This window comes from Egretta garzetta, unplaced genomic scaffold (assembly GCF_000687185.1).
Source record: "Egretta garzetta isolate BGI_Z169 unplaced genomic scaffold, ASM68718v1 scaffold656, whole genome shotgun sequence".
NCBI lineage: Eukaryota > Metazoa > Chordata > Aves > Pelecaniformes > Ardeidae > Egretta > Egretta garzetta.
This window is the reverse complement of record NW_009259968.1, coordinates 1,500,740-1,525,460: the sequence shown is the minus strand read 5'-3', so window position 1 is coordinate 1,525,460 and position 24,721 is coordinate 1,500,740. Positions and strand designations below refer to the sequence as shown.

Here is a 24,721-nt window from a genome sequence, read left to right as displayed (position 1 = left end):
GAACTGAGTTTATTCATCCTTAAGGAAGGGAAGGCTAAGGGGAGGCCTTATTGCTGTTTCAACTGATAGGAAAATACAGAAAAAATGGTCCACATCTCTTTTGAAGACTGTCATTCAGGTCCAGATATAGCACTCCAGCTGAAGTCTTACTCTAGTACTGAATAAGGAAGGAATACTTTTGTCTTTCAGGTTATACTCTTGCCTATTTTGTGTCTTACTAGCCAACCATATCCTTGTATCCTTCAAGATATGCTCCTTAGCCTCCTGCATTTTATTTAGGTATTTTTTCCCCCCAAAGTGCTGGCCATCAAGATTGAGATTGGTGGCTGGAGTGTAGGAGTCTGATACAGAGCAGGATGTGTCAGAAACTTTTTTCACTGGACCATCTGATAGAGCCAACACTGTATCTTTGGTTTTGACCTTACTCTCCTGTGAGTGTCTTGTTACCATCCAGCAGGTTTCAGCAAAGCCCTTTAATGTATACCTTGACTCCAGTACTATCTAATGCCACTTGTGTGCGGATGTGGACTGCAGGTTTTGGTGCTGTTTCTCAGGAGGTGAAGCAAAAATGAGTTTGCATTGGCTGTGAATTTTGGCTCCTTGGCTTTGAAACTGTTCACCAAAATAGCAAATGCATGATATTACAGAATTGGGGCTGGAGAGTTAAGAGGAAAAGAAGGTAACAGAGGATTTGCATGATTCAGGAAAATGGTGTTTCTCTGCTAGATGTTTAGTCTGTTGAATACAGGCATTTGGTGATTTGGCAGTTGAGTAAGTTTCTCTTGATGAAATTTTCATGTGTCAGGTAGGCCCAGGTTAGCATATGTGCTACATTTTAAAGAACTGAGACCATCAATCCACTGACACTCAGCTATCATGGTGGTGGGATTTGTGAGAGTAAAAGAAGCTTGGAAGTCATGTTTCCTTTGAAGCCATCTGTAACTTGCTTTATGTAGTTCTTTCTGCATATATGTGTTATTCTTACTCTATTCCAAGAATTTACTCCATTTTAAATTAACCTTGTTCAAACCTATTGCATTCATTTCCAAATTGGAAAAATCATGTGTCTTAATTATTCTGAATGCTTGATTACGCGTCCTCACAGTATTGCACAATTAGATTTAAAGGTTGTATCTGTCTCTTTCATTTTAATATATCTAAGAATTGTCGTGATGCATTAATTGTATTTTTCCACAGTCTTTTTAATGGTATTCTGCCACCATGCTTTTTGGATACTGTTGTTTTGTTCCTACAAGGGTAGGTCATAATTTTTTAAGGCACACACTAGATGGCGGTATGTATGAATGACTAATTATAAATTGGTCGCAACCAAATGTATTCCAAACCAGTCAGAACTCCCTTCTTACAGAATTTTCCTAGCATTTTTCTTTACTGACTCAGAGTTTGCCAGATAGCAAGTAATGATCCAAATATATTTTTAATACCACAGCACAGATTTCTCTTACTCATTTGTCTTTCCAAATAAAGCAGTGGATTTAGCTTGCTTTCTGCCATATACGTGTTTGCAGGGATGAAATCTGTGAAATGAAATAATGCCATTTGTCAACTTCTCATAATGCTGTTTTTGAAAGTAGACTCTTCCTATCTTGTATGTGTCCTTTAAAACACAGTTTGTGATCTTTGAACAGGAATTTAGTGATACAAGTGTCAATTGATCGTCCCTTTTCAAGACAGATATTCTGCTGAACTATGAACTGCATTAAATGGTAATCTATAACTTTACTCCAGGCTATACTTTTCATTCCAAAATACTTCTTTTTCAGGAGCTATATTAGCTTTTATGTTGGGGTTGTTTCATATCCCTCTGGATGATTGTGAAGAACTGTATCGCAAGTTAGGATCAGATGTTTTTAAGCAGAATGTCATTGTTGGAACAGTCAAAATGGGTTGGAGCCACGCCTTTTATGACAGTGATATCTGGGAAAAAATGCTCAAGTAAGTAAAAAATGCTCAGATGAAAAATATTTTGTATAATGCCTGGGGCTTCAGTTTTGTTATTGTTTCACTGGTAAGCAAATTCTTAAAATGACTAGAAAGGATTAGCATATACGCTCATACTTTTGAAATAGCTGTTTTTATATTTACCAAAACATTGAAAGCCTTTAATGTAATGATTTCTGTTTCAGGGGAGTAAAGTAAGCTTTAGTGCACTGATCCCTGATTGTATTCCTGTATGCTTGCCAGCTCTGCCTGATCTGACTCATTATAGATCTGCTACAAATTTTGCTAGCCACCTGCTGTGCCTTTTTTTTACAGGAGACATGGTGAGAAATGAAATAATGCGCTGTAGTAGGGATTTTTAATCTTAGCTGCTATATTGAGGGGTTTTGCCCATTGCCCCTTTCTTGAAAAGGGCTGTAAGGATTGCAGTGAAAAAATATCTGCTATGTCAGAGTTGCCAGTGAAATGGCATGTGTTTATAGATATGTATACAAATGCATTAATGGCTATTCGGGAAAAGTCACTGGAAGAAATCATTTATTACAAGCTTTATTACGTAATTTTATTAATCTGTATTTGTATTGGTAGTACCATTGTTTATAATTTTTAGCAAACCAATGTTGTAGTTTCCCAAACAGTGTAAGCTGGTGCTGCTACCGAAAGAACTGAAACAACCTTCTCTAAAATACTGTAAAATACTAAAAAACTGCTTTGGATACGTAATGACAAGTTCCTTTGGGAACATGATTAATGTGTTTTATGGGATTGGAAGAGGTTTTTCTAGGCATTATAGTAGGAATACCTGTGCTGCCTGAATTTTGAGCATCTCGCTTCTTTGATGAAGTGGAGAGGGAGGCTTCCAAGCACTTCTCTGTGCTCTTGCATATTTTTAGGAATAAATGTGTTTATCAAGTAAATGTCATGAGTGTTTCTTCTCAGATATCTGGAGTTCCACTTTTTTTAGAAAAGAGATTTTCCTCTGCCTTCCTTTTCTTCCTCCCCTGCCCAACTAAAAGAAGTCTTGTGAAAATCAGAATTACCTCATGTGAAAGTATTTTACATTACTTTAAAACACTGTTGTTCTTTGCAGCTACATTGTAACACATGAGGGAGGTAAAGCACTCTACTCCTCTGCAGTGGACAGAAGCCAGGCAATTATTATACAATCCATAGATTAAGTTAAAAATTACTGATCAACAAATGACTTCTCGTTGACCTAATTCTACAGTATTGAAGGGAGATGCTATGCCTACATAACATTTTATTGAAACAGTAGGCTTCCCTGCAGGGAAAACTGCTTTATGTTTTGTTTTAAATTTAAAAGCCTTACCTGTGCTGGGTGCGTTTTTGTTGTTTAAATGGTAGTAGACTTGTCAGCCTTGCTTGAAATAGAAAGTATCTGTTTACAATATACAGGCATGCAATATACATTTAGCCCTACCGTAGTGTTGATGGTATTATTTTCTGTCAGAAAGTATTCTTGCTGAAAATAATTAAGCTAATGTTGCATTAGGCTGATGTTGCATGAATTCATGAGGCATATTATAAATTCCATTTCAGAAAATGACAACTAATTTTGGTTAACTTTTTATTCTGAGTGCTGTAGGGAGTTGATTTTATGTCTTACATATATGTTTATTTTAACTCTCCTTATATATTCCTTGAATCACAGTTTGAGGACTGATTTTAATCAGTTACTTTTATTACTTTGTGCGGAAAATTATACTTGCTGTATATCAGTCTATGTAGTGCTATACTGAATTGCATCTTTGAGAAAAACCTGGCTTATAGTTCCAAGTTTTCTGTTTTCTTTTGACTGTTGTTTACATATACAATTTTCTTGATTTGTACCGTCTTTAGAAACTACTGGAGAAATTTGGTGGGGAGCTAGGGGTTTTTACAAGCTAACTAAAATCCCATACTGGGAATTTGTAATCTTGAGAAGCAATCAAGCAGTGTATAGAGGGTAGGGTAGAAGTAACGTGTTCTCTGTTGGTAGGAAAATGGATAATGCATGTGTTTGGGTTTACAAGTAATAATACTTCAGTATTTGTTACACAAATTGAACTTAAATTGAGACTGCTCTCCAGCGACTAGACGGGCAACACATTCTGTACTAGTTAGTCACTCCAGACATACTTAAGAGATTTGAAGCATTATCAGTGGGATGTTGTGTATCTTTATGGAACACACAGTGAAAGTCACTCCTATAGGTTTGGAAAAGACCTCATAGTTTCCTGGTACTTTTGTTGTTGTTGTTAGAAGAGGGTAAAAGTTAGTTTTGCGTTTCTCCAGACTATGATTGCACACTGGCTGTAGTCCATTAGAATGTTTCGTTACGCATATGGTTTGCAATATGTTCTTCATAGCATTATTTCAATAAAGTGTTGCAATATTAGTGACTTGAAGCAATGAAAGAGCAACATTTGTAAAGGAGACAACTTGTTCAGACAGGTCACGTCTAGAGGACATAAGTCACAGAGACAAACAAAGCAGATAAATGGAAAAATAGGATGGCAAATGAAATTGTGTATGAAGTAATAACCTATGAGTGGAAAAATGTAAAATGCTTACAGGATTTAAACTAACTTTAATATCAGAAGTGATTTGGGTGTTGTTATGGACAGTTTAATGAAATATCTGTATGCTTGTGGTCAAACAAAATGATTCAGTGTGTGATGGTTGAGATTGAAAATACAATACTATAATGTCGTTACATTAATCCATAATACAGTTTCACTTAAAATGCTATTTACAGTTCCACTTACCCCATTTTAGAGAATGTTTCTGTTGCAAGATTGGTAAAAAGTAGCCACTGACCTACAGGCAACTCACACAAAGGTAGTAGGACTCTTCATTGTTAAAAACAGCAAACAAGTTAAAGTGGTAATTTGAGATACCAAGGTATCTTAAGAATTACTGTTCTCATCTTTTCTTCAAGTACAAGGAACTATTCAATAAAATTAAAATTAGACTTTCTCTTTTAACACAGTATGTGAATAAACTGGAACTAATTGCGTTGTGACTTCGGTAAAGAAAATTGAACAGTGAAGCTTGACAAAGGCATTTATATAATACGCAATTACAGTATTAATGCTAGCAACAAAATTAAAAGAAATTTGAAGGTGATATTAAACTTTTATCTTTAGACCTTAATGTGTAAAGTTGCATAGTAGTTTAAGGGATTTCTTGTACCTACTCTGACGTATCGGTTCCTGGCCTCCATATGAAACAAGATGTGAGAAAATAATTATTCAGTTTGACAGTTCCTGTAATTAAGCAGTGGATATTGCTTATGCAGTTTCTTGATCTTTGTGTTCAGGTTTGGGAAAAATACCTAGTACAGCTATTAAGGAAGAAGTAGATGAAAGTGATGCAAATCAGTAGAAGTCTTTCATATCTCACCTCTGTCAATCTGATCTTTTACTTCTGAATATTCCTACTTCATGGTTCTATGTGCCTTCATCTCCTTCTGTAATCAACTAGTGAGTGCAGCTGGCACTCTTCCCCATCTGCTTGGTGACTGTGGAACTGGAATGAATGCATTTATTGCAAAACCTAAAATCGAACAGCACTATTGATGCAAGAATTGTGTCAGCAATAGTATTTGATCATAGGACTAGAGGCTGTCTCCCTTCCTTCCTCCCTCTCAAGGACACGCACACAGCCGTTCTTCTAGCACAGACATCTACCAGTGGAACAGTAATTTGTCCTACCTCCAAATACAGTTTGCTGTCTACATTGAGGATTACCCCTATTGTAGCATTTAAAGCTTCTTTTATCTTCTGACCTGACTAGATCAATAAAGGTGGTGTTTTTAACAGTGACAGTAGGTAGTAGCGCTTCCACAGTAGTGTGAGCCATAGATAGATGATCTCCTAACAACACCACAAGGAATCACCTTACTTAAAAAGTGTGGCAATACTGAAAACCATCTTTGCAGAGTAAGGAAGATGTACCACCTATGTTTGTGTGGGCTGTATTCCAGGGGAGGAAGAAAACTTGCTGACTTAAATGAAGCCTGTTTAGAATCGTTATGGATGAGCACCCACTCTGTAGAGTTTTATACCTTTACTGTAAGCAAATTGAAGTTGAAATAATACTGATATGAGATTATTGGCTAGTAAGCTGCTGCCCTCCAGTCTCCTGCACTATGCAGGCTACCTTCTAGTTAGCAATTAGAATACTGACCCTAATGTTGATGTGATGATAAATTCCAATGCTGATCATACGTGTGATTTCACTGTCAGATTTATAAAAATGTATGTGTATGAAAAAATTCCACCTGAAAAATGGATGTTAAATGCATATGGAATTATTGGTGTAGAAGATTACATGTAGATGTTTTAACTTTTTTCTAAATCCTGTAGAATGTTTTCTTTCTTTCTTTAACTTGTTTTCATAACAGTTCAGGAGAGTAATTTTCATTACTATAAAAGCGTTTATTAAAGATGTTGATTTTTTGATTCTTAGATGTAGCAAAGTACTTAATTTTCCTCTCACAAAGTAGTTGAGTAATCCTGATGATTTATGGTTAAATATGTGATGAAGTGAGTAACTGAATCAAGACCTCAGTCACTCTTCAGACTTATTTCCAACAGCTTAGAAGGTTTGAAATATTGGTCCATTGAAGGCGACTGTAGAAATCTGATTGTTAACGTTTAAATGCAAAGTTCTTAGAAGTAAGGATGATAAAAATATATGTGTGTTGTTCATGCTAAACTGATGGAGCATTTTCCATTTTTTACACTTACTTGTAGAGAAAAAATGGGCTCAAATCTTATGATTGAAACTGCAAGAAATTCGAAATGTCCAAAGGTGAGTACACTTTTCCAAGGTAAATGCTAACTGTGCATTCCAGTTACTTTTAAGAGTTCTAAGTGAGAGTACTATCCCTAAAAGAATATTGGATAAACAGTATGAGTGTTGATATGCTCTCCAAGCTTCCATATGATATAACCCATGCTTTAAAAGGATAAAAATTCATTAGTTTCTTAAATTTCTGCAGCAATTTCTCATATTTTTATTTAATTCTTTGTTAGAATATATTTCAGAGATGTTAAAAGGCTTATAAGCAGAGAAATACTAAGTCAACTTCTTGAAGTTGTGCAAAGTTTGGTTTTTCATGTAAGAGAATTCTAGTATCTGGAGATCCTGTCATGTCAGCTGTGATCTGTGTTACTGTGTAGTGAGAGAACAGGGTTTTTCTTCACATTGTCTGGATTACCAGGTTTTCTCCATTCGCAGGCATTTGGGGCATTTATGGGTCCCTCAGATCTCTGCTCTTCCTGTATGATCTTATGGGCACCAGTTGATTGGAGGGGTGTTGTATACAACAGCAGCATGAGAGTGAAAGATGAGAAAGCACGGGCATTTTATTTTTGGTGAAGGATAGGGTGTGAAGAAAGAAGAGAAATATAATAGCACATATTTCAGAACAATCTGTAATTAACAGGTGTTTTGGTGTCATAGCACTATATTCAGTGCTTTACTGTTAAATGGAAGATAGTCACATTTTCCTAAACATAGAAACGTGCTTGCCTTCACTGCATTCCTAGTCCGTGTCTAAAACAAGGACACAAAAAGGCTGGGGTGGTATGCTGCTTTCTGAGAGAAGCTATCCTATGTTGACCTGAAGGTTATCTTTGAACCGGGATATTTGGTTTCCTTCCATGTTCTTCAGCAATAAAATGTGAATATAAATAGAGTTAAAACTAGGTGTTCCCAGTAATCTCTTTGTAGTGCTGGCAGTGGTGGCACTCCTCACAAGGCACAGCAAAATCAAAATAAAACACGCAGATTGTGTGCTCTGCTGCTGTTAAATTCATGGCAAGATCGATTTTTTCCAGAAGGCGCTCAGCGCTTTACAACTTAGAATGCATCATGAAGTGGAAGCGTATATGGGTATTCCTAGAAATTCAAGCATCAGTTTGATAAGTTTTTTTTTATATTTTCCAATAGTTTTTTCTTACTGCTTCTAGTAGTGCTTAGAACCAAACCTCCCTTTTGACAAAACCAGGGAACTTTTCCTCCATGAAGTGATGGAATACGAATCATGCATGTGTTTTGCTTATGCATTGTCATATGGAAGTTAGACTTTTCTCGTTTTCTTTTTTATAAGGATGGACTTACTGTGAATTAAATGATTTAGCGTACATAGCTGAAGAATGGAAATGAATAGAGTGATATCACAGCGTCAGCTGCTAGTGCTGTTGACTAATGTTTCCCAAAACCACCCTATTCCAAAATAGTAAACAAAATAGAATTGACCACCCACTTGTCTGCTAAAGAGTATTGTTCTGAACAGTGCCAGCCAGGCTGCGTGCATCATCACTGAAGGGTCTTGCACATTCCAACACTCGCCCATAGCTATAGGTACTCTCATCTCGTGTGACTATATCTGTAAGATACGATTTTTTTGGGTTTTCCCCAGTCATACGTTTTGTTTTATGGAAATACTATTCTGGCTTTTCACTTAGATTTACATATGTGACTTTTGTTAATGACGTTTCAATGTCCTTACAAAAAACCTTGAAAGATTTATGTTTGATTCTTTTTGGTTTTTTTTCTGTGAGAGAGAGTCTTCCTGCAATCCTTTAACTCAGGTTGAAATAGTAAGTAATCATTTTCTTACAGGAAGAATTCCATTGGCGTTTCTAACATTCATACTTAATGGCATTACTGCATTGTTGGTTACAGACTTTTGAGAATGAACTATTGTCCATAAAGGCAAAACATTTTAAAAGCATAAAGATGACACCAGCTTTTTGTTTAAATATCAATGGATAGATGTTGGTAGAAACAGAATAGCCAGTGGAAACAATTTCAGGTTAAAAATAGCATTTTCCTTAGGGAGTTTAGTTTTTGCTTTGTTGGTTTTTTTACTTTCTTTTTTAAAATCTAGATAAGCATTATAAAAGAAGTAGGTAAATAATGAACTAAGTAGGATTCCAGAGATGCATTTAATGTATAAACTGAATTTCTTATTGTGGGAAATTGTCATTATTATTATTATTATTATTATCACCATATATAACTATTTTTGTTCCTCCTAACTAGGTAGCTGCAGTAAGCACCATTGTAAATAGAGGAACACCACTGAAAGCATTTGTTTTTAGAAACTACAATCACTTTCCTGGTGTTAAGTCTCACTATATTGGAGGCTGTCAGTATAAACTGTGGCAGGCCATTAGAGCATCATCTGCTGCACCGGGTTACTTTCAGGAATATATTTTGGGAAATGATCTTCATCAGGTAAGTCAAAATCTTCTCCTTTCATAAATATTTTCCAGTGTTACACCTGAGAAAAAAGTTGTCTGAATTTCTGAATCGGAACTAAGCAAGTAAGTTGGTAGCAGAAAGGAAGTCTAGGATGGATGGGGTAAGAAAGGAAATCTTCAGCTTGTATAGCCCTTATAAAACTAGAAGGGGTATAGGCTTAAAAATCCTAGTCTTCTCAATACAAACTTAAGCTCTTCTGCTGTTCCTTTCTTCTCTGCCTGGAAGGAAACCTTATATGAGTTGTAAATTGCTTCTGACTTCCTGCGTACAACTGGTATTTAATTGAGCATTATTTTACTAAACAGATGGTATGACTTAAAAATCTAACAATATTGTGAAGTGTGAAAAAAATCAAGTTATGCATTTCAGTGTTCCTTTTATTAGTGCATAATTTCAGTTTATGGTCTACTTTTAAGTCTTCTCATTGATAGCTTATTAAGCTTTATCCTGGTTCTGAGCTAGTAAAAAGAGTAAGAGATGCCACGGCAGTAAGATTAAACTCAGAGGGCAACTGCAAAAGAAATTCCCTCAAGGATAAAGCAGTGTCTCCTATCAATAGTGTATGCTATTTTACTGTATTATAGCTTCTGTTGGTGACCCTAGTTAGTAAAGAGCAAGAGAAATTAATTTCTTTAGTAGTTTTTTAACCATTGTGTTCTTGTCCTCCAGTGTCCCTTTATTGTTCTGCAGTTCTCTTGATTTTTAAAGGAATCCTTTTTACATATTAATTTAAAACTATTAGTATTTATTTTTAAGAAGATCTGTGGCAGAGAGGACTACAAAGGGTGATTGAACCAGAAACCTTCAACAAAGACAGCATAGGATTCTATCACTTAAATTTAGAGAAAGCATCTATTACATTTCAGTCATATTAATTCATATGTTGGCATTAGCCTCAACTACCAGAAAGCAATAATAGCATATTTTGAGCAGTAAGATGTACCTGGATCGCATACAGAATTTCTTATGGTGTCCTTTAAAAGGCTATGTGATCTCATTAGCATTGTAATGTGCATAAGTAATACTGAAGTTTAAAGGCTAACAGATAAATAAGGGGAATAAGATGACATAGTGAAAAAATGATTAACAAAAGCATTGATACAGAGAAACAGCTAGAATTTAATCTGAAAAAACCCCCCAGCACACTTCCGTGTTTTGAATTAATGTTTATAAGGAGATGGAATAATTATATTGACCTATACAAAAGCTCTACATAAGTTGGGGAGTGAAGGGGAAGGGTTTCCATTGAGGGCAGGATGGTGCTGCTACATCAACCAGATACTGAGAGTTCTTCCATTTTCTTCCGTTTCTCCTTTTTGTTAAGGGTCTTTTTCTGCCCCCCTCCCCCCCATCCCACCTTCCCCAGTATGGTACGTCTTGTTATCCCCAAAACATTTGAATCAAATACTACCTGAAATAAGCAATTAAGTTCTGGTGGGTTTTTTAAAGCTAAAAATGGAGTAATACATCAAATATTCCAAGCGTAAGCACTGCTTGAAATCCTGAAACGTGGTCATCTTCCATCTGGCCAAACAGAACTGGAAAGGGAGTTGCTTTAGCCTTTGGAGCTGTTCCAAGCTGCTCCTTAACTGCTTGAATGGGTCAGTGTTAAGCTATGTGAAGCACTTTTCTTCCTCTTCTCACCTTTCCACCCCCTCTTTCCTTGAATTGAGAGTACATCAAAGTCTGTCTGTGCTTCTGTATGAAGAATAGCTAAATAAACAACATGATTTTTTAAGTTCTGCGTAGTGCTTAGACAATTATTTGTCTTAACATCATTTCTGAATAGCCAGACTTGTTTGAAATGCAGTAAGGTGGATATTCATTTCATCTCTATTCACTTTTAAGTCCGATTTACCAGACTAGAGAATGTATGTTTAGTGTTAATAGAGATCAGGCTCAGTATTCTCAGACACGCAGAGCTAGAATGAAGTCTAGGTAATTTTTCCTTACTCCAGATTCTTTGGACAAAGCCCGCCCATGTGATCTTACCAACACTTTCACAAACTCACCATCCTTTTCTATTTGATGTATTTTAATTACCAGAAAGCAAGGGCTTAGGATGTAGTTCACCTTTGTTAGCCTTAAGGAACTAAATATGTTTTCAGTACTAAAACTGTTCATTGTAGTAGAACTAGATGCTAAATTTTCTGACTTAAACCTTCATATAATCTGAAAATCTCTTCTACCCAGGCTTAAACACTTTTGAATTCTTTTAGAAAGAAATCTTTCACGTCTTCCATGCCTTCATACTCTTCTTTCCCCAGATTACACTTTTCTTAGTACATCTCTATTTCCATAATGATCTGTTTTCTGTGGGATGTGCTTGGTTTTATATGGACAGCCGGCTAGCACAGTGCTACGTGGCAAATGCTACATAACTGTCTTCATGTAGATTTCTGTCTGAGATTATAAATCCACCACTGCACACGCAAGCTACCTTGAATTACTTTGTTTTAACCCTGGGGTAAGAGACTCCGCGCCATGTAGCAGGCTGTTACCCTTACGTTCTTGGGTGTAATGCTACCTCAGTGGGAAATGCAAGGTAATCAAGAGTTTTATCTCTGTTAAAGTATCCAAGATGAACTGAAAAGAATACGTGTGCATTAGTACATTTTTAAGTAAATAGAATCCTAAATGCAGTCATATTTCTGTTTAAAATGGCTTTGTGATTATTTTTAGAGTATCTTAATAACTCTTCATCCTTAGTTATAGCACATACCATAAAGATGAGCTAAATTTTTGTTAAGTGTCTTTATTCTAGAATTGCACTGCAATTGTCGCATTAAGTTCATCAGTCAGGTCATGAATGATACTAACATTTGTAGTTTATATGGAAATACTTGCTCTTTTCTCTCTTCTCACTTCAAGCCTGTACACTGTCTAACAGGTTGGGCTGCTTTTGACCTGCTGAAATAAATGAAGCATAACATTGTTAGACATTCTCAATAGTACCATGATTTTTGTAAAGTGCATCAGCACAGTACGCGTTAATTGTAAATAATAATTTATGCCAAAGGCTTCAATTTTGCAGTACACTGTCAGAAAGATGATGGTCTTCAGAGGATTTTTTTAATGGATTGGAAACTTCAGTTAATTAATCAACATAATCTCTTTTCTGAACAAAACTATGCTAGTTCCTTACTAACTTATACATAATCTGCTTCTGCAGTCTTGATATTTCTAAATAACTCAATTAATAGAGAAGGGCAAAATGTGAAAATGATCGTAAAATGTCTGTGAAAATTCAGAATAGTAAATATAATAGGATTTGTTTCCTGGCTTTGAAGTTTGGGACTCTAAAGGATTATATATGGAGACCAGGTTTTTGTATTGGCTTAGCAGTCAGTTGTACATTTAAATCTGAATGAAAAGCACTCTGGCAGTTGATCTGACTTAGGACTCTTCAAATGTGTGAAAACATTTATTTTTATAATGGAAATTCAGTGGATTTATTTTATGGTCAGCCTGCATATTCTTGTCTTGCGTTATCTGGCTTTTGTTGAAATTGGAGTCCTTCTGCAGACTGCATGAAGTAGTTGGATGAGAGTTAATGCATAGGGTTGAGATTAATTTGTACAGATTTTGTGTATGGCTCTGGACATATATACTGGAATCATGCCTGAACTGAACTGTAGCTTTAACTGTTGCTGTGGGCTTTAACCCTCACTTTTCCATAACATGTATATATCTATATATACATGTGTAATTGTGTATGCACATGCGTGCCCTTTCTCTGGGAACATTCCAGTCTGACTTCCTGTACTAGCCACTGTAAATGTTCGACAGGATTGTAAAGTGTGTTTATTTATTAATAAGGTAATAAATTATTTTTACAATTCTTCTGACATAATTGTTTAGAAAGAGATTTTGAGGTGCCCGAACAATTATTCTTATTTGTGCTGTAGATAAACTGATGCCAGGTTTGTTAAATTTCCGCAAAAAGTAAGTGGTTCAAAACCAAATAGCAATATTTACATTCAGGTCAATCATGCCATGCTATCTGGTTCCACTCTGTCAAGTAGGAAAAAACAGTGCAGCTGTTGGTAGATGAGAGGAGGGGGATTAATATTCTTTGTGGTTCAAAAGAGGAACACATTAACATTCAAAGGGATTTAATCCCTGTAACATGCTTCTCCAGGAACTGTGCAAGTCAAGAGAGACCAAGTCATGATGTTACAATGTAGAAGCTGTATTGCCACATGTCAGCTTTCTTATATTAAAATCTATTTATGAAGCACTGAGGGTCTTTTAACCTCTCCCCAGTCCTGTTACAACCAATGATTTTTTTTTTTCCTACTTCCCATGGAGGGGTGTTGTTTCTTGTATATATTCCTCTTTTTTTTCTTTTTTTTTTCTTTTTCTTCTGTAGTGTGAAAAGCATTTAGTGTACTTAGTAATGTCACTTCAGTAGACAGTATAGTATGCTGAGGAAATTGCCAGTTAATTAAAAGAGCAATTTAAGATTTAATGAAATCATTATGCACACTTAATTTACTAAGTTTTACAGTAAAAACTAAGTTTGCCCCACAGGATTAATTAAAAGGGCAGCAGGGGTTGGGGTGTGTGTGTGTGACTTTAACAAAGCCACAGATTTTTCTCAAAATAAAATGCTCTATTTAGTTCAAAGGACTCAATCACCTTTTTCTTGATAGCTTCCCATGATTTCATTGCTGCTTTACAATTCCATTTATTAAAATAGTGGTGTTGACTTGTAGTAGTGTTCAAATAATCATATTTTCTTTGAGCAAGGTCAGATACTAAAGTGGTTAAATTGGGGGGTAATCTGTTAGGGGAGTTTGAACAAGGCAGGCATAACAGGATGTGTGGTAAGAATACACCCTAGAAATAAAAAATATGTAAAGTACAAAAATATCATGTAACTAAAATTTCAAGTCTCACCTTCATTAAAAAATACGTAATCCAGTTTCTTTATATTTGTCAAACTTTTCCCTTCCTTTTATTAGGCAGTAAATCTGTAAAGCCATTTCATCTTTGTAGCTTGTTACAGGAGAGGCCTTCAAAAGTGATTCGCTTAGTGGATCCTACCCTAATTGGTTTTACACGGTAGCTTTTAAAATTAGATTCAAGGGTGCTTCCCAGGCTCTAAGAAGACACAGAATATAGGTCACATTGAAGTTCTTTTCATTCTTAGGATATGCCACGGTGATCAGTATGCACCAGAGCTTATTCAGACTGCGGTTTAATAGGTGTATCTTGTTCTCACAATGATAGAAACAAATATTTCTTTGTTTCTCTGTCTACTTGTTGCCATACACATTTTCCTACAGCCTTGGAGGCAATGTCGCCTACTGTTTAAGGAAAAGGGAATTTACTGGAATGCGTTAGCTACAAGGATATGTGCGTTTCTTTTTCTCTTATGGATTCTAGAGGTTTGGTTAGTGGTTCCTAAGGTGGACACACATGGTGCAGTTTACGAGCCTTCATGAAATCGCTGTGGTTACTGCATCAGTAGTATTTTGCAGAACAGACTTGTTAAGTGAGGTGTTATTGGAAGATTTGTTTAGTGAAATGGAGTTGAGGGTGTATTTTGTTTAGGCATTTAACTTGGATGCATTATAATTTTTATCTCCAAGGATTCAGAGTGATGTTTTGCTAATGTAATTTTCAGAGTGCTTATTAAAAAAAAAAAAAAAAAAAAAAACCAACAAAAAACAAACAAAAAAAAAACCAAAAAAACCCCACAACAAACCTCACTCCCAAATGAGCTGTATTACATGTAGCTGGTTTTTTGCTTAGAATTCGATATCTCTTTAGTGACACTGTTTACCAGCTAGTATTTGCTATAAACTAAATCTGGTAAAATTGGAGGAGGCTGGTATAGTGAAAACTTAAGAACTGAGGCAATTCAGTAATATCTGTACAGACAATCTAGGTGGCTGATGTTACTAGCCATCGCTTCTTAGATCAAAAAAAAAAATTACTATCAGTTCTTGATAGCTTGTAATTTTTATTTTCCCAGGTTGTATATCTGTCTAATACTGACTTGAGTGGGTCCATATTTCCGTATGAAATAGCCTTGTGGTATTCATTGCAAATAAAAGTCTAACAGTATACTGGGACTATTGATGTACTGTTACCTTTTTCCTTAAGGACAGCTTGTTTATGATATATAGTGGTCTGGCGCTTAATGCGAACAATCAATTCGTGCCTTGTCAGCTACCATCCAGCCTCTAGTCTGCCTTCTGGATTGTAGTTTAGGAAACTGCCTCCACCTTGTCGTGGATACAGGACTTACTACTGTGATAGGAATAATTTTCACCATGTATGCAAAATGTGCATAAAGTCAATTAGTTCGATACCCAGTGCATTCCCATTAGTCGAATAGGGCACAATGTCTAAGCCCTGTTTCCTGTACTGAGCTTCTCTTCCAACGCAAGGATTAATCTATAGTATTAATTTTACAAATCCCAAATCAGTTGGCAATCTCTTCAAAGATTCTTTACCTTGCAGTGTTTCTTTCACTGGGAATGTATTTAAACTGCTGGTTTTAGTAGCAGATAGATTTTTTTTTTTTTATTATTATTATTTTACTTTTTTTACTACAGAATTTAGAATTATTTCAGCTGGCATTGCCTTAGGGAAAAAAAGATAAGGGAGTATAGAACGAAACAGTTTCCCTCAGGTCAAATTCAGTCCTCTGTCATGGTTGCCAACTGCATCATACTGTAGTTCATAAACATGTAAAGCTGTCTTTGCTGTTGTTACCCTTGTAGAAGGTTATTTCCAGAAGGTATTTCCTCCATTTTTCTCATGGCTAGAAAATTTCTGATTTTCATTCTTTAAGTCTATTCATAGCTAATGAATACAAATTGACCCTGTGTGCCGGTAATGTTCTCTAGTTTAATCAACTTTTCTTCTTGTAGTATTTACCCTTCTGATGTGTACATAGAAAGCACTCATACCCTTTTTTATTTTGTTAGCCCAAATATGCCAGCCCGTCTCAGTCTTGCAAAACAGGCTCTGTGTTTTCTTGATCATCCTAATGGTCCTTCATTGCACCTGCTGCAGTTTGAGTAATCTCTCTTGAAACTGGACTATTCAGCACGTTTTGGCACAACCCAAGACATATTGTGCAAAGTTGAATGATATACCAGATTCAAAATTAGCATTCCTAAATTAGAAACAAAATTCAGAGGAGTTAATTTGATCAGGCTGGAACACTGTATCCTAGATGATGTCTTAACTGTGTCATATATTTTCGTATTTCAGAGGAAGGTACAACTTAGAATTACAGTTGCCTTTCAACAGCCATTTTATATATAGGTGGTTAAATCATTCTGTGGTAGTGCTCTGCTCAGATCTTTCTCATGGTTGGTCTGATGCCAACTTAGTTCTGAAGAGCATAGCTTTGTGTTTATGAGCACTTTGCTTGGCTATATGTTATCTCCTTTGGGTTTCCTTAGACTTCAGAGTTGCTCAGTATTTACAGTAGGGCCTTTGCATTTGCAAAGCCTCTAACCTTATAGCAACAGACTTCATTAGCAGTTGCATGCTTTTGAGAAATTAATAATAAAGAGGATGAGCCCCAAACCAGCTGTTGAGTAACTGATAGAAAACAGTCCCAGCCAAAGAGTCCCCCATTCAGTATCGACTGTTGTCCTATCTGATCAGCTGGTTCTTTCTCCACTGTAGTCTCTTTCATCACTTCCAGTCATCTGGTACTTAAGGTGCTTTATAAATCCAGGTTTTCTTAATCTAAAAATTTCTGTTTGAATTTCTATCTGCTTTTGATAAACCCATCTTGTATTTTTCCATCTAGGCATGTACTACTTAATATAGAGGACTCATGAGAATGCAGAAATTCTCCTTCAGTTCTTTCTCCCCCTTTCCCCACCCCCCCACTGTGGGTACAAATACCAGGTAGTTCATACCCAAATCCTGAACCCGTCATATCAGTTTTCTCCAATAATTAGTTCACTTTCTTGAATTTTATCCATTTTAAGATCAAATCCTTTAGTTATGAATCTGCTTTGTTTCAGTTGCAATTAAATGAAATCTGATGTTTGAGTCAATGGATAAAGAATAAAATTGTATTAAGAAATTTAAATAGATTACATAGTTTTTATAAAAAGGGGGGTTTATGGGAAATCCAATTTCAGTTTGAAATGATAATATGAAAGCTAAAAAGAAATTTGTGGAGTGTGCAATACATTTAGTTTTAAAAGTTGGCTGTAGCTTACAACATTCCGGTTGTTGTACAGTTTTAAAGAGATGAATGACAGCAGGTTTTGAGTAGCATTTATCAGTAATATATCCAATAATACAAGTCATCTGGATTCCCTATGGATCACTGCTAATCTTCATAGTCTTCTGTATTTTTCTCAAAGCATTTTGAATTTCTTGTCATTTTACTATTCCTTAGTAAACCAATTCCATAGACCAATTAGTTAGCAAAACTACCATCAATAAGTAACATTAATAACAATCAGGTTGTTGATAGAAAAATATAACGAGTCTTAAGTATATTTACATTGTTAGCTTGGGAAATTAAATTTGAAGAATTTTGAAATTTTGAAAATCTAACATGGTCAGCTTTCACAAGGATTAGGATATCTCTGGATTTGGGATTTCTTGCTCACTTGTGGGGGTTTTATAGTAACGCAGTTCTGTGTAACTGCAAGAGCTTTCTCCTTTGTCTGATACATCCTGTCATAGCAAGCGGAGTTTTTATATGCTTCCGAAGTGTAATATTGTCAGAAAGGACAAACCTTCTAGACTTGAGCCCCCTAGTGTCATCTGAACCCAGAAGGATTTCATTCAGATCCATTGGCGTATTTTGGTTGGTATTTGTTTATTTGAGGTTTTTTTGGTGTACTCTTGAACCTTGCCTGTGCTTCACAAACATCATGGAGAACCCAAGCCTGGGCCTGTGTTTTTAGGGCCAGTATAGATTCACCCACAGGCCAGCTTTTTCTCTTTGGTTGCACACTGTGATCTTTGCTTATAATATTACAGGCGATTCATCATTTGGGAACCACAGTTAAAATGCTGTTTTGATGATGAGTCCTGTTGTTCATTGCAGAATTCATGTAATTAAATCTGCACTGCACAGCTTGTGCTTTTAATGACTATATTTTATTGCCCAGTAATTCTTTCTTTCATGAAGTCTGCTAATATTTAGCAACTCTTCATCAGTACAGTGTAAGAGTAGTGCATTTTCTGTATCTGACATGAACCCATGAATTCAGTAATGTCTTCAGAGCAGCTGGTCATTTTCTGTGAATTAATGACACACTGGGATGAGTTAATAATTTAAGATAATCACCTAGCAGTCTACTTCAGCTAAGCATTCATTCTAAAGAAATGTCAAGAACAAACATGGCTAATGTAGGGTAAAACAATGTGAAATATATTATTAACTGTTTAGCTTGTAATAGCAATAGTATTGATAGCTCTCAGAAGCATTTGGCATAACATTTGTGTGTATGCAAAGAGTGTATCATGGTGTTGCTGACTTTTAGGGAAAAATGATAAATACTGCATGGGAGAACAGTTGTACTGAAAAGGAAGATTTTAGGTAAACTTTCAAACTTTATTAGATTTTTATTTTTTTTTTTTACTTTCTGTAAAAAAGGAAGTGATCTCCGCATAGGGTATCCTCTTTTTGGAACTGGTGTAGTAGAAGTACAAATGTAGCTGGTGTACCTTCTGATTTTTTTTTTTTTTAAACTGTCAAAGATAGCAGTAATGGAAATTTTAATATTAGTGTCGTTCAATAATATAAATACAAGTACACTTAATTTTCATTTTCTGTACATTCGCTAAAGAAGTTTTCTATTAGCCAGTTCAAGGGGAATTCCTTTTTCAGTGCACACTTTAGCAGTTACTTCTCACAATTCTGGAGTGTTTGTTTTTCCAGTGTCTGAAGAGAAATCGTAATTTTGCGATAGCCTTACAAAGTCATGAGCACAAGTCATTTATTTCAGGAATTTAAAGGAGCATCTCTGCCTCTCCTTAAGTATATGGAATCAGTTCATTCTGAAATCGTTAGAAATTTGGTGTATAGGAGGATTGTACTAATATCTGTCACCAATTAAAGCCTCTGTTGGGAATCAGCATAGTGCAGAACACACTGTAAAATGTAGTTGACCCAATAGCATCCCTATTAGCAAGACTGTGAAGCAAGGGTGAGTCTTGCTAGATAGATTGCAGGAAATATTTGTATAAAGAGATAACCATACATCGTTGCATGCTTTATAGAAAATTATCTAATTTAATAAAAAATATTTTCTCACTCATCTCTCATGCAGTGGGGTGGATCAAACCTACCATTAGAATGGAGCTAAAACAAATTGTTCTAGTTCAGTGTGCACTTTAGACACTTGTTAGAAACATTGGCACCACCATCCATCGCTTGTCACCAGGATAAAGAGGAAACAATTCTGCTTCTATACTGTTCCACATTCATAAAACATTGTTTATTTTATGGGGTCAAAATAGTTTGTGCAGGGACATAAAGATTTCCTGTACTTGCCGGGCCCTCTTCTTCCAACAGATACCTCCTCAGCAGCACTGTGACCAGATTGACTGATTGCTCACAAGAGGAAAGCCATGATTAATGCAGTATTTCAAACATTTTTGTATATATTTAACAGAGCAGGGAGACCACGTAACCTTTGCATTGAGGAGTGTATATCCCAGTTGAACACTGTAGGGGCTAGTTTGTTGCATAGTTAAATCTGAATGTATAGATTGCTTTTTCACAAAGCATATATTAAAAACTGTAATTTGGTAGCCCAGTGATGTTTGAGCAAGCCTTAAAACTTTATATGTGAATATACTAACGTTTGCATAATGGCACTGGGTGCCCAGTGCAGTGACAGCACTAGGTCAGGATGTGCATCTGGAAAGTAATCTGTACGAGTAGATCTTATAGGTAGTAAAATAACTCTCCTGTTTCTCATTCTTCTCTTCTACTCTGAGGGCATTTGCTGCTACTTACGTAAATGTATTGAGCTGATTTTACAGAATGATTCAGCAAGGTGTACCTGTTTTACTTATGGAAACTAGAGGAAATGTTTTTAGGGTAGTTATTTTTTCTAAGAAGTAACCCCTTCTTATAGTGCAGCAACCCTTCAAACTCCTCATTTGAAGCATTAAGCCTTGTCCTTAATCTGCGTACTTATTATATACTTAAAACATAGAATTTAAAAAATACTTTTCAAAAGTCCATTCAGAATCTTACTCTGTCTTGTCCTAGCCTGTGATGGCTTTGTACTAATTCTGTCTCCACTTTTTCACAAGGACAATGAAAGTAAACAACAGAGCAAGTCTGTAAAAGTGAACTAAAATGCAAAGCATGTCTGCATAGGCAGTGAGGTGAAGTGGTTACTATGGAGCCAACAAACTCAGCTTCCAAATATCAGACTTGGCTTGCTTAAGTTATACATCCTTCATCTAGCGCTGGATTATTTTCTTCACAAAGTTTAGCATCGTTTAAGTGAAACTTAACTGTGCAGCACACAGGATGTTACGCAGAACAATTACAAGGCACGGTTTGACAAAATTAAGAAAAGCAGTTATAGCCTATGAATGTAGAGAGTATTCGGAACTTGGTAGAAACAACTGCCCACGGTAAAGTACGGTTCAAACTGGTTGTTTTTTTCTTTTGATATCTTAATTTTAAATAACTGTTTCCAAAGTATTGACTTAAATATGTGCGTGGTGACTTCATGCATGTTCACCATAATTATTTAAATGGGACAAGATTTTCAGAAGGTCCTGTGCTGCCAGGCTCCCAACTGCTCTGGAGCACTTTCTCTGCCATTTCCTGATGTATTTTCCTTCTGATTGTAGAATTGCCCGCATCCGTGTCATAATGTTTAACCAGGCCTTTCTTTATCCCTAGAACTGGGCAAGCAGGGTATCTTCACGAGAGAGTTTTCATTGGAACATATGCTTACAAAAGGTGCATTTTTCCTGCTTAAATAATTTACAGTCCGGTAGTCAAATCATGAGGGAGCCTTCCCTGACTATTTTGCAACTATCAAAAAAACTTAAAGAAAATATTAGCTACAGCTTTAGACTTCTGGCTAACGAGCAGCAAGCCATAAAAATATGGTAACAATTGCATGGGGGATTTTTTGAAAAATCTGAATGGAAAACAAATTTCATTGAGTTCACTTGGGAATTAGCTGATAAAATATTTAACAAAACATAACAATTGAATGTTTACCACTTGGAAAGCTTTTGGCAAAAGACTGAAAGTAATGTCCCAGTCCCCTGAGTTCACTGCTTTGCTATCACTAACAAGCTTGGGGTTTTATGTATTAAGCTCCATTTTAAGATTAATTTATTAGATTACTTCCTTTGTTTTTATTAGAAATTTCCTCCTTCCCTACTGCTTACCTACATGATGACATTAGGGAAGTTATATGCCCTTTTTCAGCACTTATTTGCATTAATGTCCCTACTATGGCACTTTGTGTTCAGTGTACTGCCAGCAAATTAAGTTGACTCAAGTGTGGAGTGGTTTTGCAAAGTTCAGCATATGAAGAAACGTCTAGTACTTGCCAGTGCATTGACCGTAGCAGCACAGAAGGATGCAAAACGGAATGGGTGACTCATGTATGTTTGGGAAGTGAAAAAGACAGTTCACAATTAATTGGATTGAGAACCAGCTAAATGAGAAGAGATGGTGAAATATAGGGAGGAGCAGACAATCAAGAATGGGAGAACAGAGAGAATGAGGGGTTTACTCTGGCTGTTTGCCCAACCCTGAGTCGGAACTCGGGACAATTGCATGTTTTTGTGGATGTTGGTCAGCAGTTTAGTCATTTGAAGAGTTCCTGTAAGTTACCCTTTCAGTTGCAGATTCCAAGGTATGAGTTTCATACCTCAGACTGGACTGACAAAGTTCAATTTGTAATAAGAATGGCTTTTAAAATGTAACTTCGTTTTACAGCTAAAATAACATGCATCTGCGATTCATACAGTGTTCCCTTAAGTAGAGTAGGGACCTTAGGAAAATTTGAGGAGGACAGGCCCTCGGGGCGTCATCTGGTCCAGCCTCCTCTTCGAAGCAGGATAAACCTCAAAGTTAGGTCAGATTGCCTAGCTGAGTTTTGAAAATATCCAAGGATGGAGATTCCACAGCTTCTCTGGCTCTTACTCTGAACTTTTTTGAAAGAGTCTGGCTATGTCTTCCCCCCCCCCTTTAAGTAGTGGAAGACTGTGATTAGATTCCTCCTTGGCTTTTTCTTTTTCCAGGTTAAGCAAATTCAGTTCCCTGCATCTTTTCTCATATACTGTGTGCTTCAGCCTCCAAACCATTTTAGTGGTTCTTTACTTATACGTATTCCAGTTTTTCAGTGCCTTGTAACCGGGTGTCCAAAGCTGTACATGGTATTCCCAGTTTGACCTCGTGAGTATTGAATAAAAGGGGATAATAATTTCACTTGACCTCCTGGTTTTGCTTGTAGCACAAGTGTATGTTGATAATCTAGTAATTTAATAGACAAGTTTGTATTGTGTCTCTTTTTCTGTGCGCATACAGACAGTACCATAACATAGCAATATATCCAATAATATAGGTGAAAGGGGGAATGTTTAAAGACATTCCAGTCTGTCAAAAAGGAACTGATAAATTTTTTGGGAACTACAAAGGTTTAGGGCTGTGCATAAAGTCAGCATTGCTTTGTAGAATTCGAGTTGCATCTGAAGCTTATAGTGTTTAAAATACCACTTTATATGAAGACTTTTACACCATCGTCTGTGGTATAAAGATCCTTTTGTGTTTGAATTGTTTTGTTTATCTGAAGGCTTTAGGAGCTCAGAACTGTGCTATGATGGTATGGGTCCGTGAAGTATATGCTTTTCAATTATATGTTATGTTCTGAAAATGCATTACATAAAATAGATAACGGGCACCAAGAGTGCAACAATATTCATACATTTTGAAGGCTGCGTTCTGTCAATGCATTTTGCACATCTTGCTAATGCTGACATTTGCTGATCACTGTACTTAAAATCATTCTAAAATGCATTATTGTGTAAATACAATTTTATTCCTGGAAAGTCAGGCACATGAAACTTCCCCACAGTCACTCTGCCGAGTACGCAGTGCAGCTCACCACTAGTATACCTAGTTTCCCTCATCTTTTCAGTGATTGTCATATTTTTTCCCCCTAGTACATCACAACTATCGGCTTTGCTGTATTTCTAAAAAGTATTTTACTACTGTTTGCTTTTATTTATTCCCCAGCCATGAATGTCTTTCAGTCCATGGCCTGAATGAATAAATTTAATATTTTGGGTTAAACTTTTTGCTTCTGGATTGCTATTCTTGGTTTGCCATTCTTCCCACCTGCAGAAGCAGGTAGATCCTAATTCTACCCTCATACTAAATGAAAAATTTAAATTTAAGATTGGGAGATATGTGGATCAAAGACAATAGATTGTGCCAAGAAAACAGAACATTTGAAATCAAATGGGCTCATAAAATGAATTATTTCCTTCTGAAAAGAGAGACAAACAAGAATTGAGATTTCACCCAACAGGCATCTCTCTACCCATAGATCAGATAAACTGGCCATGTTTGCCTCTAGGTGTTTAACTGCATGAAACTTGAAAGTGGCAAGAAAGCTCATAGAAACCAACGTGAAAGAGGCAACTCTTGTGTTAGTCACCCAGACGTTCTGTGCTAGTAGCAATCATTAGACTTTTGGTTGTATCACATTTTGATTAATGTATCCTTGTCAACATCTTTTAAAAGCTGAGGGCTTACAATAAAAATATTTTCATTGGCAAGTTATAAATAGTTTAGATTCATTTTATAATATAACTGTAGAAAAACAGAATTAGAAAAAAATAATTAAGATACCAAGTTTAGCAGTTCTCCAAAACAAATTGACGGAGTAAATACGTAGCAATTCAGAGCAAGGATCAGTGAAGATTCTTGTGATCTCAGTATACCTTATGTACAAAACTGTACAAAACTTGGAATTGTATTCCAGTGTCTCAGGGACAAGCATGAAGAAGGATGTGTCATGATTTCTTAAAATTACTTTTTTAAAAATTTAGATCTGGCTTTCATATTTCTGTATTGCTAGTTTAATATATTTCTTGGGAAGGACTTTCTATCCAGTTTTATGAAGATAGAAAAATTATTCAGAATCAGAAATGTTAGTTTCTATTTTTTAATCTTAGAACTGGAAAATTCTGTGTTGTTTACGGTTTTCTTAAACTTAATATACTGTGAAATCATTGCAACTATACTTTTAAAATTTGGGAAATATTTTTCCACAAGAATTTCATCCTTTGACGTAACAAGCTCTAAGGTTTCTGGAGCTGCAGAATTAAATAAATAATTGCAATATTTCCTTCACTGAGTCCTTAGTAGTCCAATTTGACTAATAACATTATTTACTGCTTCAGTAGTTGATCATTGTAAGCAAAACAATATGATGAACGTCTTTGTTAAAGAGAGTAAGCTGATTTGAAGCACAACATTGAT

General features: G+C 35.9%; 1 protein-coding gene across 4 annotated transcripts in view; it reads left to right on the top strand.

Annotated features, from left to right (window-relative positions):
* PNPLA8 (patatin like phospholipase domain containing 8) overlaps positions 1-24,721 on the top strand; it is a 43,529-nt gene that overhangs the window by 6,467 nt on the left and 12,341 nt on the right. For 3 of the 4 annotated variants that reach the window (XM_035895772.1, XM_009640281.2, XM_035895773.1), the window contains exons 5-7: positions 1,785-1,956; positions 6,723-6,780; positions 9,022-9,216. In XM_035895772.1, coding sequence (XP_035751665.1) covers positions 1,785-1,956; positions 6,723-6,780; positions 9,022-9,216 — 425 coding nt within the window. Of the gene's footprint in view, positions 1-1,784; positions 1,957-6,722; positions 6,781-9,021; positions 9,217-10,692; positions 10,828-24,721 lie in introns of those variants that run through there. The other variant, XM_035895774.1, reaches the window with a different exon arrangement.